Source organism: Rhamphochromis sp. 'chilingali', assembly GCF_963969265.1.
Source record: "Rhamphochromis sp. 'chilingali' genome assembly, chromosome: 21".
Taxonomy (NCBI): Eukaryota; Metazoa; Chordata; class Actinopteri; order Cichliformes; family Cichlidae; genus Rhamphochromis; species Rhamphochromis sp. 'chilingali'.
The window spans coordinates 10,741,093-10,754,003 of NC_137949.1; the positions used below are offsets into that span (position 1 = coordinate 10,741,093).

The 12,911-nt window shown below is 43.1% G+C and overlaps 1 protein-coding gene across 4 annotated transcripts in view; it reads right to left on the minus strand.

Annotated features, from left to right (window-relative positions):
- Positions 1-12,911, minus strand: part of LOC308390133 (palmitoyltransferase ZDHHC14-like) — a 56,955-nt gene that overhangs the window by 25,938 nt on the left and 18,106 nt on the right. For all 4 annotated transcript variants that reach the window (XM_080871828.1, XM_080871831.1, XM_080871829.1 and 1 more), the window contains exon 3: positions 10,839-10,999. In XM_080871828.1, the coding sequence (XP_080727954.1) occupies positions 10,839-10,999 (161 nt within the window). The remainder of the gene's footprint in view (positions 1-10,838; positions 11,000-12,911) is intronic.

Consider the following 12,911-nt stretch of genomic DNA (forward strand, 5'->3'; position numbering starts at 1 on the left):
GTTACATTTGTATATTACTTTAATGCACATAATACAGCTGCTTGTTGAAGTGAAAATATATTGAAAGAGGTTTATTGCACTGATAAAGTTGTGGAGTAAAGTATTTTGTCTTGTGTCAATTATATTGTTATCGCAAATTTTCAAAAATGTATCGTGATAAATATTTTTGGCCATATCGCTCTGCTCTACCTGGCACAGCACCTAGCTCAGCAGTCGACACCCCCGGCAAAATCTATTCTGACCCCTGAACCTGGAACATCAGGCACTAAGAAATACTCCAAGTGTTACAGTTTTTTCTTTAATAATTTTCTTGCTCAGGTTTCCTGATGTGATTTCCTGTGCTCTGTAAAGTACTGTCAGCTACTGTGACAGTTTTGAAAAGTGCCATAAAATAAAGTTTTATCCTTCTTCATGTTTTCACACAGATGCCAATCTACTCACCGCCCGGCCTTAATCGCCACTATTACTGCAAATCGACAGCATGCACACCTTAAGCAGCCCATCAACATTCAGTGCACGCTACACTCAAAGCAGCTTTTCTGCTGAACAAAGCCGTTCTTACACTCGGCCGACGGGGCAGCCGAAGCTTAGCCTTACATCAGTGTCTAGTGGGAGATCCCTCAGAGAGATAGGCCGGGTCCAAGAGCTTGAAGCGAGATAATAAGGCAGACTGGAAAGTGATGTAACACAACACACAAGCATGCACACGTACACAGTGTGTGCCCACTTACACCCTCACACTCAAAGTTAAATGAGGATTCAATGTCAGCCAAACTGGGCTTGGTGCTGCCTGCTGAGGTATAAAGAGAATCTAATCGCCATCGTGTTGTGTACACGCAAGAGGAATCTGCACAAGGTCTGCTGGAAAACAACTCCGGTACAACACACACACACACACACACACACACACACACACACACACACACACACACACACACACACCTCTTTAACTGAAAGCCAAAATTTAAAACTAAAACCAGGTGCAGCACAGAACTAAGAAATACAAAGGTGCAAATAAAACAATGATATAACCCGTTCAAATAGCAAAAACAGGCTTGTCTCAGCAGTATTAAAACACAAAGCTCTTTTTAAAAACATTTGCATCTGTTTGCTATGAGTTTTATAGCAAACGAGTTAAAAACAACAATCCAGTGCAGAACAGAGTCTGTGATCAGTTTCTAAAGGATCAGTATCAGCTGGTGTTAAATATTTGGTCTAACTACAGCCTAACACTTGATTTTATTATGAAACAGCTGCTGGTATGATGGCCGCTGCCATTGTTGTGGTCACCGCGCACACCGAGGCAGGACCAGCGCTTTGTTTCCATTTAACCAAAAAGCAGTTCTGGAACATTCAAGCACGCTGTGGTGATCCTGGTTTGACTTCATCAAGCTAAATAATGATAATAGTAACGGTTAAGATTTTTTGTGTATGTAATATCCAAGTTTGACATTTTTGCTTTTATGAAGCTTTGATGATTTATTTTCACACAGTCTCTGTACTTCAGTCAGTTATAAAAAGACTCTTCAGTGCAGCTACTCTGGACTTTGTGAAGTTCACCTTCTGCACATCAAGTCAAACTGTCATGTCAGACAGTTAAAACCGAGTGGATATTTTTCAAAATGGAACTCCTTTAAAAACAGCCTCACACATAATAATTTAGTAATTACACTTTCCACCTTCATCCAAAGCAGCAAAGCGTCAGTTCAGGACTGACAAAATGACACAAAGTTTGTCGAGTGCATTTCAAACCTAACATCCAGCTCCTTTCCTGGAACATCTGCTTATTTTTGTTTGCCACACCAATCTGCTTTTACTCAGGCTTCATACAGGGAGTGCAGAATTATTAGGCAAATGAGTATTTTGCCCACATCATCCTCTTCATGCATGTTGTCTTACTCCAAGCTGTATAGGCTCGAAAGCCTACTACCAATTAAGCATATTAGGTGATGTGCATCTCTGTAATGAGAAGGGGGGTGGTCTAATGACATCAACACCCTATATCAGGTGTGCATCAGGTGTGCATTAGGCAACTTCCTTTCCTTTTTGCCAAAGGAAAGGAAGTTGCCTAATAATTCTGCACAGTAATAGTCACCTGCACACACAGATATCCCCCTAAAATAGCTAAAACTAAAAAAAAAACAACTAAAAACTACTTCCAAAAACATTCAGCTTTGATATTAATGAGTTTTTTGGGTTCATTGAGAACATGGTTGTTGTTCAATAATAAAATTATTCCTCAAAAATACAACTTGCCTAATAATTCTGCACTCCCTGTATGTGTGTGTGTAATACAACTGCTGTGGTCTCTGTTCAGGGGACTGAACTCCATGTTCCATGTTCTTTAACAACTTTTCAGAGTGGATTCTTTCGTCAAAGCTCTGTCTAGAACAATCCAAACTGTTTGCCAGAATGAGAGGTTGACGTGCATGCAGCCTTTCACAGTCACACCTATGATATCTTAGCTAATCTGGGAGGAACAGAGACCACCTACACAGACCCGTGGAGAGCATACTTGTGTGGGTCTAAGACTGTTAGTCTTCTAGACTATGTACTGTGTCTCCGAGGTAAACTAAGAAAGACCATGAAGACTCGATTCTGCAGAGATGTGACCTCTGCCTGTGTGAGATATGACAACTAGGAAGGAGACTGCTGCTGCTTCACCGAGGACTCCTGACCGGAGAACAACGAGACCACCGGGAAAGACCAGGCAAAGACTAGTGCTAAAGTCATTCTTAGGCACGTGGTCCGGCCTGCACCGTGTATCTAAGGGGACAGGGTCAATCCAGGCCAGTGTAACGGCTCCACGCCAAGTTTGTTTGTCACTGTCTGTTATTTCTCTTTTCTCCTGTGAGCTTCAGTGAAACAGCTCTACAGTGACGGCTCTATTTGTGTGCACTCCTTTGTTAGAGTCCCCTGCAGCTCTGTCATCGACTCATCTCTTTCTCCTCACGTCCACGTCACTGTAGATCTGCGAACGAGCCATCAGCAGCCTCGACACAGAGGAGACAAAGACTAGAGAAGATGGCGGTTTTACATCAGCCCCAGTGAAACGACTCCACAGCACACTTGATCATGACACAAACTGTCAAGGGTTTGGATGAACCTGTGTGTTTGTTACATAACACTGCCCTGGGTCTTTGCACGCAGATGCCACATGTAGAAACCGTCACTTCAGACGACATTTAAACACAGGCAGCACCTGTGGCTCACACCTTTGGTCAGTTCTGTTTCTTCCCAATTAGCCGTCTGCACACCTTCCCATGCCTCCGAACAGTTTCTCTGTGTCTCGGTGTGATGATGAACCCTGTTGAGCTTTTCTTTCTTTGATGACGTCCCTCCTTTATCAGGAGATCCATGTAAAAGTAATTCACAGATGCTGAAGTGAAGCTTTGTAACAGAGCCTCTTTCCACTAGCTGCAAACCTTATTACTTATGAGGCCAATAACAATGAAGTCAAACACAAATGTGATCGAGGGCGCTCGCCACCAATGAGCAGAGGGAGGTGAAGCGTGCGGCGGCTTAAGTCTGAGCGTGAATGATGAGAAGACCGTAATTTAAAACAAGGTATTATTCATTCATCCTTGAGACGGGGCAGATGTGTCAGCAATACTGCAGGCAGACGTGGGGTATTTTGAAATTCAAAGAGCCAACCAGGCTTCGGGATGAATTAAACTAGCTCCCAATACAGCAGGTCACTGCGAGAGCATCTCTGATCTCTTCCTAAAGCCTCTGGTGTATTCTGGCTCATTTATCCCCACTTTTTACATTTGGCGAGTTAGCGGTCAAGACTGGGTCAGCATCGACACTGCTCTGTGGACTTCACCATCTATGACCAAACAAATTCAAATCAGTTCCAGCTTTTAGTGGCATTTAACGGTGCAATGGCCAGGATTGAAGGGCCAAATACGCCAGAAGGGAAGAGACGAGCCGTGTCAGACATCTTATGATGCTCAAGAAGCAGCTCGTGATCATAAAAATCATTTCAGGGATAAAAGCTCTTATTTGTGGTGCAGTCTCAAAATTTGCTACCAGCCAAAATACATGAAATGCTCTCAGCAGACCTAAGAGGTGTTAAAAATCCGACGAGCATGTTTGCAGTGTCTTATCACTGCAGGCAAAGGAAGCTGTATCTAATGTGATTAAGCTGGCTCTCTTCATAGAGAACGGCTCGAGTTAGTCTCTCTCTGGTAATGGGGTGTGTGTTTGAGCTTGCCATCTAAATCAAGGTTTTGCCAAAGGCGCAGGCAAAGAATAAACACAAAGTAATTAAAAACAGGGTGCAAGTCAGAAGAGACTTGAGAGCAGAGTATAATGTGGGTTTGGTGATAAGATTACAGGAAATGTGTTTAATAACTGCAGAACACTTTAGGCCTGTTGTGCTATTACAAACAGTCGTAGTGGACTACTACAGGGTGTGAGCCGTCAACCTCAAAGCATAAAGCTTCAACCTAAGAACATAAAGTGTAAAAATAGAAACAACACAGCACAGTGGAGAAACAGGAGGCACCTCAGCTTTGACTAAAATCGAGTGAACCAATTTGAAATGATAAGTGTTGGATATTTCCCTATGAAGGATCGCGGGCGGATAAAACTGTCATCTGCATAACAGCGACACTGACTACTGAAGGATAAAACGAGCTGTGAAATGTGTATCAAGAATAGGGATGGGTACCGGTATCGGTTCTGACATAAACGGTAGTAACCAGACCAAAAAGCAGCGCACATTTCGGTGCTTTTTTTTTTTTTTCCTGAGCTGTGATACACTTTAGATTCTAGCCAATCATTTTACGTTTCCGTAGGATAACAGGATAGTAGGCGGGCCCAGGTACGTACGTTCTTTTAGAGCTAGGGCTGGGCGATATATCAAAAATTTATCGTTACCGAAATTTATGACTCTCATCGACGTCATTTTGCCCATGTCGGTAAATTCGGTATTCATGTCCCTTTAAGACGCTGTGCTACATTACAGACTTAACGGGGTGGAGTCACATGACTCTACTACCTGTAACAAGACGAGACACGGGTGAACAAATGGAGGACGATTTAAATGTTGAAGCAGCAGCGACGGAGGTAGAGCTGGTGGAGGAGGAAGAGGAGATGGTTGTTTTGTTTTTTTGTGTCCCGTTTGGATCTTTAGCCATCAGAACTGTTGTCTTAAGGCCAAGAAAGATGCCAAGCGGATTTATTTTACCAAGTGGATCATCATGGCCTTGCCATATTGGTCCATTTGATTGACCTTTATTATAATTATGAATTTATTTTATTTTCAGTTGCTACAAACGGGACAGACATGACTGGGGGATAGGACAGGGAGAAAGAATGAAAGAAAGAGAGGGAGAGAAAGAAAACCAAAGGGGAGAAGAGACAGTGAGAAGGGGGGGGGAAGAAAGAGAAGAAAGAAAAAAGAAAAAAAAACACCTGGGTCACCTGTATGGAGAAAAAAAAAACAGAAGAGAAAGCAAACAACAAAGAGCAACATAATAAAAAAAAAAAAAAAAAAAGAGGACATGGTTGTTAACAAAAAAAATGCATCATCAATCGTTTGGCAACATTTTGGATTCAACAAGGATGATATTGATCAAAAAATTGTTAAATGTAAACTCTGCAAAAAGACTGTTGCGTCAAGTCAAGGTAACACAAGTTCAGTTCAGTTAATAAATCTTAACCACTAAAAGTACTTACTACTATTGTCTTCATTTATTTTCAGTGACATTTTACAGTCCTTTAAAGTGGTAATAATATAATTGCAATGAATAGGTCTAGGGGGAATAATATTATCAAAATAACTGGAGGAACTATGCTGCCTGCCACAGCCCCATCAAAAGAAAAAGAAAAAAAAACGTTTGTTTTTTTTTGGCACTTGGGGTGGTTATCGTCCATTTATCGTTATCGAGGTTAACTGCTCAATTTATCGTGATATTGATTTTAGGCCATATCGCCCAGCCCTGTTTAGAGCAGAGCTACAGATTACAAAGTCTGGCTGTACTTCACTGCAAAAGATGCAAACTCAGCAGCCTGCAACAAGTGCTTTAAGCTGATACTGTGATACTGTCAAAGGAGGCAACACCTCAAATCCGATGAAACACCTGGCGACGCATAGCGTTTTGTTTTTTTTTAAAGCCGAGAAATGCGCCGTATTTGATAGCTTGCTGCGAGACCTCACACCGAGCGCATCTACTGCGGGTGTGGTGCCTGTTATCGGACCCGGAGTTAGCAACATCCCCCAAAAACACGAAGAGGAGAGTCCTGGCCCCTAGCCCTGCCAGTGTAGCAGAAATGATGACTGATGATGATGGCAGCAGTAGCAGCCGTTCTTCTCTGCGTGAGTAGCTTAATGTTGTTCGTGTGTAATTTACATTGAGTAGGCTAACCACGTTATTACATTAATGCATGTAAGGTGAACTAGCAGACATCATCATAGTTACATGCGGCTGTCTTCTTGTTTGATGGCAGATGCTCCCTTCACCCTGGCCAAAAAGGCTAAAATGACCAAAGAAAAAGTGGAAAACAGCTAAACATGAGAGGTTTTTGGACAAAGTTTGTGTTTTTTCCATTGTTTAAGCACTGCTTCCAGCCAAGAGTGATACCATATATGCCCCATAGCTGCAGAAAAGGCTAACATTGTTATCTTTTCACAAAAAACAGCTGAACATGAGAGGTTTTTGGATCAATTTTATGTTCTCCATTCTTTAAGCACCGGTTTGAGCACCGTTTAAGCACCGGCACCGTTTCAAAAGTACCGGTTTGGCACCGGTATCGGATAAACCTATACGATACCCATCCCTAATCAAGAACAAAAGGACCTAGAATGGATCCTTGAGGGATCCCGCCTTTAGTGGAACATTTATAACTTCATCCATTAAACTGAGCACAATTCGGTTTTCTGAGTGCTTTCAAACTTTTTTCTTCTCCTGTATAATCAATTAGTCAATCAGACACGAGGAACATCACAGGACCATACACAGAGAGATATATGTACAGCGATAAGGAAAATAAATCATGTATTTCATGTGGTTCTACCTTCAAACACCCAGCGATGAAAAGACTAAATGTGGCTGTATCCCCTACTGATGTCCCCATCCTTCCTCCAGCAGTCCACGCTTTAAGCCTTCCAAAATCTATTTCCTCTGCTGGCCTTGAGTCTGGCTGGTAGCTTTGGAAAAACAGCGAGGCTGTCCTGACATTCACCAACTGGCCTGGACCACATTAAGTGGGAAAAAGGAAACCGGCAGCTCTGACCATCCTTCCCTCTGATTAATGCTTCAGAGTCTTTCGGATTTGGCATGTGATAGCTGAACTGATGCCAGCCCGTCTAGTCCTGACATATTGGGCAGGCAGGCAGACATGCACACACGTCAAATGTAGCAAACTGAAGAGAAATCAGCTCTTGTCTCAAGTTCAAGTTGAGATAAACAACAAGCTGTGCTGCCTTTCCTGACCTCAGACGTCCTCCTCCAATGATTAACTGCACTAAGCAGAGTGACAGGACAGTGAGAATGTGGATCACAAAAACTGCATTATGTCTCATAACTCTCAAATGTCTGCTTGTCCAAACATGCCGCATATTTGATTCAGGAATTTAGGCAAAACTCCAGGCCGACCACTCTGAATATCCGCTCACGACGATGGCATCACAGGTCGAGCATCAGCATCGTGAATGCAGGGATGCTGAGAGGCCTCGTACCGTACACACATCTGCCCCTCTGGTGTTGAGCCAACCGATCAATAAGAGCGGTGTCATTTTTGACCCTTGCAGTACTTTAACCTGAAAACATCATTATTTATGTATGAGGTAAGGGATTTATGGCGCTATATGCACTCAGAACACAAAACATGCAATGCATTCAAAATTTCCTGAAATATCTAGTTCTGATTTATATTTCCGTTAACACAATTCGTTTTAGCTTTGGTTACTTTAGTGCTCAACACCATCACCTTGTTTTACCTGGGATTCTCTCTCTCTCTCACACACACACACACACACACACACACACACGACTCGGTCAATATACAAACACAGGTGTCCATTTCCAAAAACATCTCAATTTCTGCTCATTCATAAAACTGAGTCAGCGCCGTTTGCAGAGGTTTGATTTCATGTATCCTAAAGCAGCGTAGTACTGTGGATACTGAACATAAATGTAGTAAATGGTTAAAAAAAGAAATAAGGGTGGATGTAGAGTTGGCTGTAGTAATGCTATAGGAAAAAAAAGAAACCAAAGCAGCACCTGAGCACATGGGAAACAGGCCTGGAGCGGAGCAGAGACATTACATTATGGCAGCGCATGTGAAGTTCCCCCTGCTCACAAAGCTGCTTCGCTATTATGAATATCTGCACAGTTACATAAGCACATATTAGGTTTGAAATAAAATTAAAAAAAAGAAGAGAGATGAGAGCCGTCTGAATCAGAAGATATAGCTGCCAGGAGTGAGTCGTGTTGCAAGTAAGAGAGGAGGAACTGAAGAAGGAGCGCACGACAAAAGCATGGCTGTGGAAATTCACTGACACCTGAAAACTAGACAAAAATGGTTTTGTTTTTTTGTTTTTTAAATCTCTCTTTTAAATCCCAGCTGTGAAGATGAGAGTGCCTGAAAGAGACGGGCACATGCTGGGCTAGTTGTTGCTGGGACTTGAAAGGGATGATCAAGTTAAGAGCTAACACATGTGGCTGCTAATGTCTTGCATATCAAGCTTCCACGCCATCGCCAGAACCAAAAAAAGAACTGTGAGAGCATGCACCCAGGAGGAGGAGATGATAGTGTTTGAATGGAAAAAGTAACAGGAGGCGTGAGAAGAGACAGCTCTATGGAAAACACATTTGAACAAAGTTTTTACCACGTATGAAGCATGTGCATGTGTGTGAGACCCTCATGCCATTACAGGTGAGGTTCTTTCAAATTGCACATAATAAGATCTACAATGGTACCAATAATTAGGCAGCCTATTAATCTACTGTCATGCAGATGGAATATAGACTACAATCCTGGAACGTAAAAATTAAGGTGAACACTCTCGTGGCACAGCAATCTTAATATACACCCATAGGTTACCTTAGTGAATGACCGAAAGACATTTCGGCTAATGATTCTCATGTCTGTCGTTTTTTCACTTGGGACCCGCGTAGAGATTTGACTGTAATATTGTTTGAACCTATCCTAATTCATGCAAATCCTGCATCTACAGGTTACAAAGAAGAGTTAAATATGATGGGAATGAATACCAAAACAAAAAAAAATTATCGTATGCTGCTTCATGCCTCTAATCATTTCACAACCTGTGCACAAAGAATCAGCCAGACATCAATCATCAGTCTGTGAGTAAGAGGTTCCAGTTTGGAGACCGCCTGCTTGGAAATGCACAGCACAAAAGCCAGTTGGGTGGGGGTAGAGGGGGTAAAGAGGTATTTGGGTCAACATTTTTCATATTTTCGGCCTTTCATTTGTTTATCCTCTGGAATACCAACATAACATACTTCTGCACAACTCTTTCTCAGCCCCGCCGCTCCGAGCTCTCTGTACTGTACCTTCCCTCCAAAAGCTTTTAAGTCTCCTAATGAGATTAATTAAGCCGGTCCAGAGTTTGTTTAATGAGGCCCTAGTGGCCTGAAGCACGGAAAAAGACCCATGGCTGGGAAACGGGAGCTTTGCATTCCAAATACAAAACAAAAAAAGAAAAGAAAAACGGCAGAACTTAAAGAAGGCTTTAAAAATAGGCTTTGCAAAGTTAAACCATCAGTTAAGTGGTGGTAATCCATTTAGCTACAGAGCAGCTGGACACATTTACAGATCAGTGAGTCAGTGACTAAAATGGATACAGTTTCCAGTGCAAATTCCAGTCTGGAGGACCCTTGATTGTTTCCTTTCCTTCTCTGAATGAAGCCTCAGGAAGCAGACTACACTCCCACCATCGTTGGACAAGTTTAGTGACTTCCATCAATCTTTGTCTAATTCACTTCTGATCAGGTCAGTTGCCTCCCTTTACATTTTGCTTGGATCAAGCTACAAAGCACAACTTCAGCAGCTCTAATTTAAATAAAAAGAATTAATTTCAGTGACTTCAGAGCTTGCCATCACCTTTGATGTGTAATCAAACGTTTGCTACTGCCACCAAGTCTCTCAGATGGGAGAAGCAGCACTTTTAGGCGTGCTCACAGCGAAGTGGGCCTTCATTTTTAACTGCTGTCCACGTTTCTCAACATTGCCAGCAGCCTCCTAGCACTAGCTTGTAGTAATGCACTCGTACATGCATCGCCTCAGTATCTGTGCACCGATACGACATTACGCACGCGGGGTTTTTTTCCCGCATATCAGCTGATTTTGCAGTTTGCTTTGGTGACAAAATAGAATCAAACAGCAGGAAAAAAAAACACTCAGTGACACAGCAACAAATTTCATTAACAGGTCCACATCTCAAAATAATCTTGGCTGTTTTTTGACTCATGCTTGTGCTCTGCTGCCAGTAATTCACTTACCTCATATCAAGTATCTCCTAATGCATCAACAGTCTTATCTTTCATATGACAAATTAGATTTGGAACTTATCAAAAGATAATTTATGAGTAAGCGTTACATCAAAGCCCATTTGGTTAAAGTAGCGCCAAGAACTCATCTCATCCTGGATGTAAAGTGCTGTTACAGTCAGTCGGAGCTGGATTCCCGAAAACAAACACTACACACACAGAATGCTCATGAGCCACGTGCTCATGTACCTATAATCTAATCAAATAATAACTAAACAGTGTGATGTGATCAATATAGGTCTCCCTTTATTGTAGCACAAAAATGCAAACTTCAGTTCAGTAACAGGTTTTGATCCCGGTGTTTTGGGGGTTTACCTATCTGCCTCTCCAGGTCGGCGGCCTCGTCTGGGCTGGCCCTGGGCAGCACTCCGGGGTCACTGAAGCTTGTTCTCAGGAGCGTCCCCAGCACAAACAGAAACAGCACACCTCCTATGACCGGGATGACTGGAGTCAACTGCTGCGCCAGGAACGGACAACTGTAGGACAAGGAGAGGCGATGAGGAAAAGATGAGCAACAATGACGGCAGAAACGCAGTCTTGGTGTAACACTGGACAAACGCCGGCAGGCTGCCTAGCTCGATTTAATCGTTAGCACATAACGGACACCAGCGGAGACGAGCGCGGAAACTGATGAAGTGGAAACACCAAACTCTCGCTGCTTAATGACCAGTAAGTGGATATGACCGCTTAATAGACCGACACACATGTAAGAGTCAGTCCCCTGTGTTTTAATCTGCTTTAATGAGACAAACTCACATAATCCCATTAAACATCCAACAGCGCAGGTGGTTATTACAGTAATCACATTTAGGTCCCACAGAGGCAGGACACAGGCTGCTGCATCCCATTTCATCTGTTACACTGTGGTCTGCTGGATCAGATTTGAGGTCCGCAAAGAGGAACTACTCCAGACAAGGACGGCTGAAGGAACATGTGGCAGCCGTATGCTGTGAGGGATGTTGCTGAGGAATGCAGAGCAGCACTGCCACACTGGCAGGACTGAGCACATGCCGCCGACATGTTATGCAGTTTATGGAAACAGCAAACCATGCAGCGTGCATGTTTTTTCCCCCGTTATCTTTTACTCGCTGTGTGATGTCACTCACCAGTTTTGTGCTCTGTATTTTGAACACATTTTTGGGTAACTGAGCTGTACCCATAAACTTCATGGGCCACTAAGTAAGCACACACACCAGCGAATCAGTAAACATGGTTTTTCATGCTGTACTATGCAGCTCGACTCGTCTTGGAACCAGCCTCGAGCGGCCAGCAGAGAAAGTGCAGATGTTTAGCATCGGCTTCTTTTTCCAGCTCAGGTTGGTTTTATCACGCTGGTCTTCAGATGAAGCACCTTAGGGGTATGATATGTGCCAACACCAGTTAATCTGGAAGAAGGGCGACCGTGGCTCAGGGGGTTGGGAATCGCATCTGTAACCAGAAGGTCGCTGGTTCGATCCCTGGGCTCTCTGTCCTGGTCATTGTGTCCTTGGGCAAGACACTTTACCCTACTTGCCTACTGGTGTTGGCCAGAGGGGCCGATGGCGCGATATGGCAGCCTCGCTTCTGTCAGTCTGCCCCAGGGCAGCTGTGGCTACAACTGTAGCTGCCTCCACCAGTGTATGAATGTGAGAGTGAATGAATAGTGGTATTGTAAAGCGCTTTGGGTGCCTTGAAAAGCGCTATATAAATCCAATCCATTATTATTATTATTATTATTATTAATCTGCTGAACTGGGCCATATTTAGATTTGCCATGCTGGGTTCTTCTAACGATAGTGGTCTGAGTAGACGCACATTTGAACTGGGATCCAGCGTCTTCTGTCCTCTCATAAGAAAAGAGTGTAGAAGTTACACATCCTGCCGCCATCAGTTCATTTTGGTGTGAAGTTAAAAATAAAATCTAGATAAGAGGCTCTGTGAGATGAATACCAAGTAAAAGATTTTATGACTCAGAAAGACTGAAGCTGACCTGAGCTGTACCCTGGCTGAGTGCAGACAGTCCAGTCCTGCTGCTCTCTGCATCCACAGCGACACAGAGCTCAGCAGAAAACTCTCGACTGTCAGTGGGAGGCTGCAGACGGCACGGCTCCCAGCAGGATGCCGTTTCTCCTGCTCTCCTTGGTAATTCATTGATTCAAATTTGAATCTCATTTCTTTTACGTCAATATAAGTTTTGAATGATTTAAAAACGCTGCCTTCTCTTTTTAGGACGTGGACACTCTGTGTGCTTCACCCCTCCTGCTTCTACACTCACCACAGCAGAGATATCATCCTCTAACACCAATCAAACAGAGCATGTTCTCGTCACGGGACGAGGCAGCAGTGCAGCCCACTTTTATTTATAGAAATCTGAAAAAATATCATCACCAATTCAACTGTAAATATTAA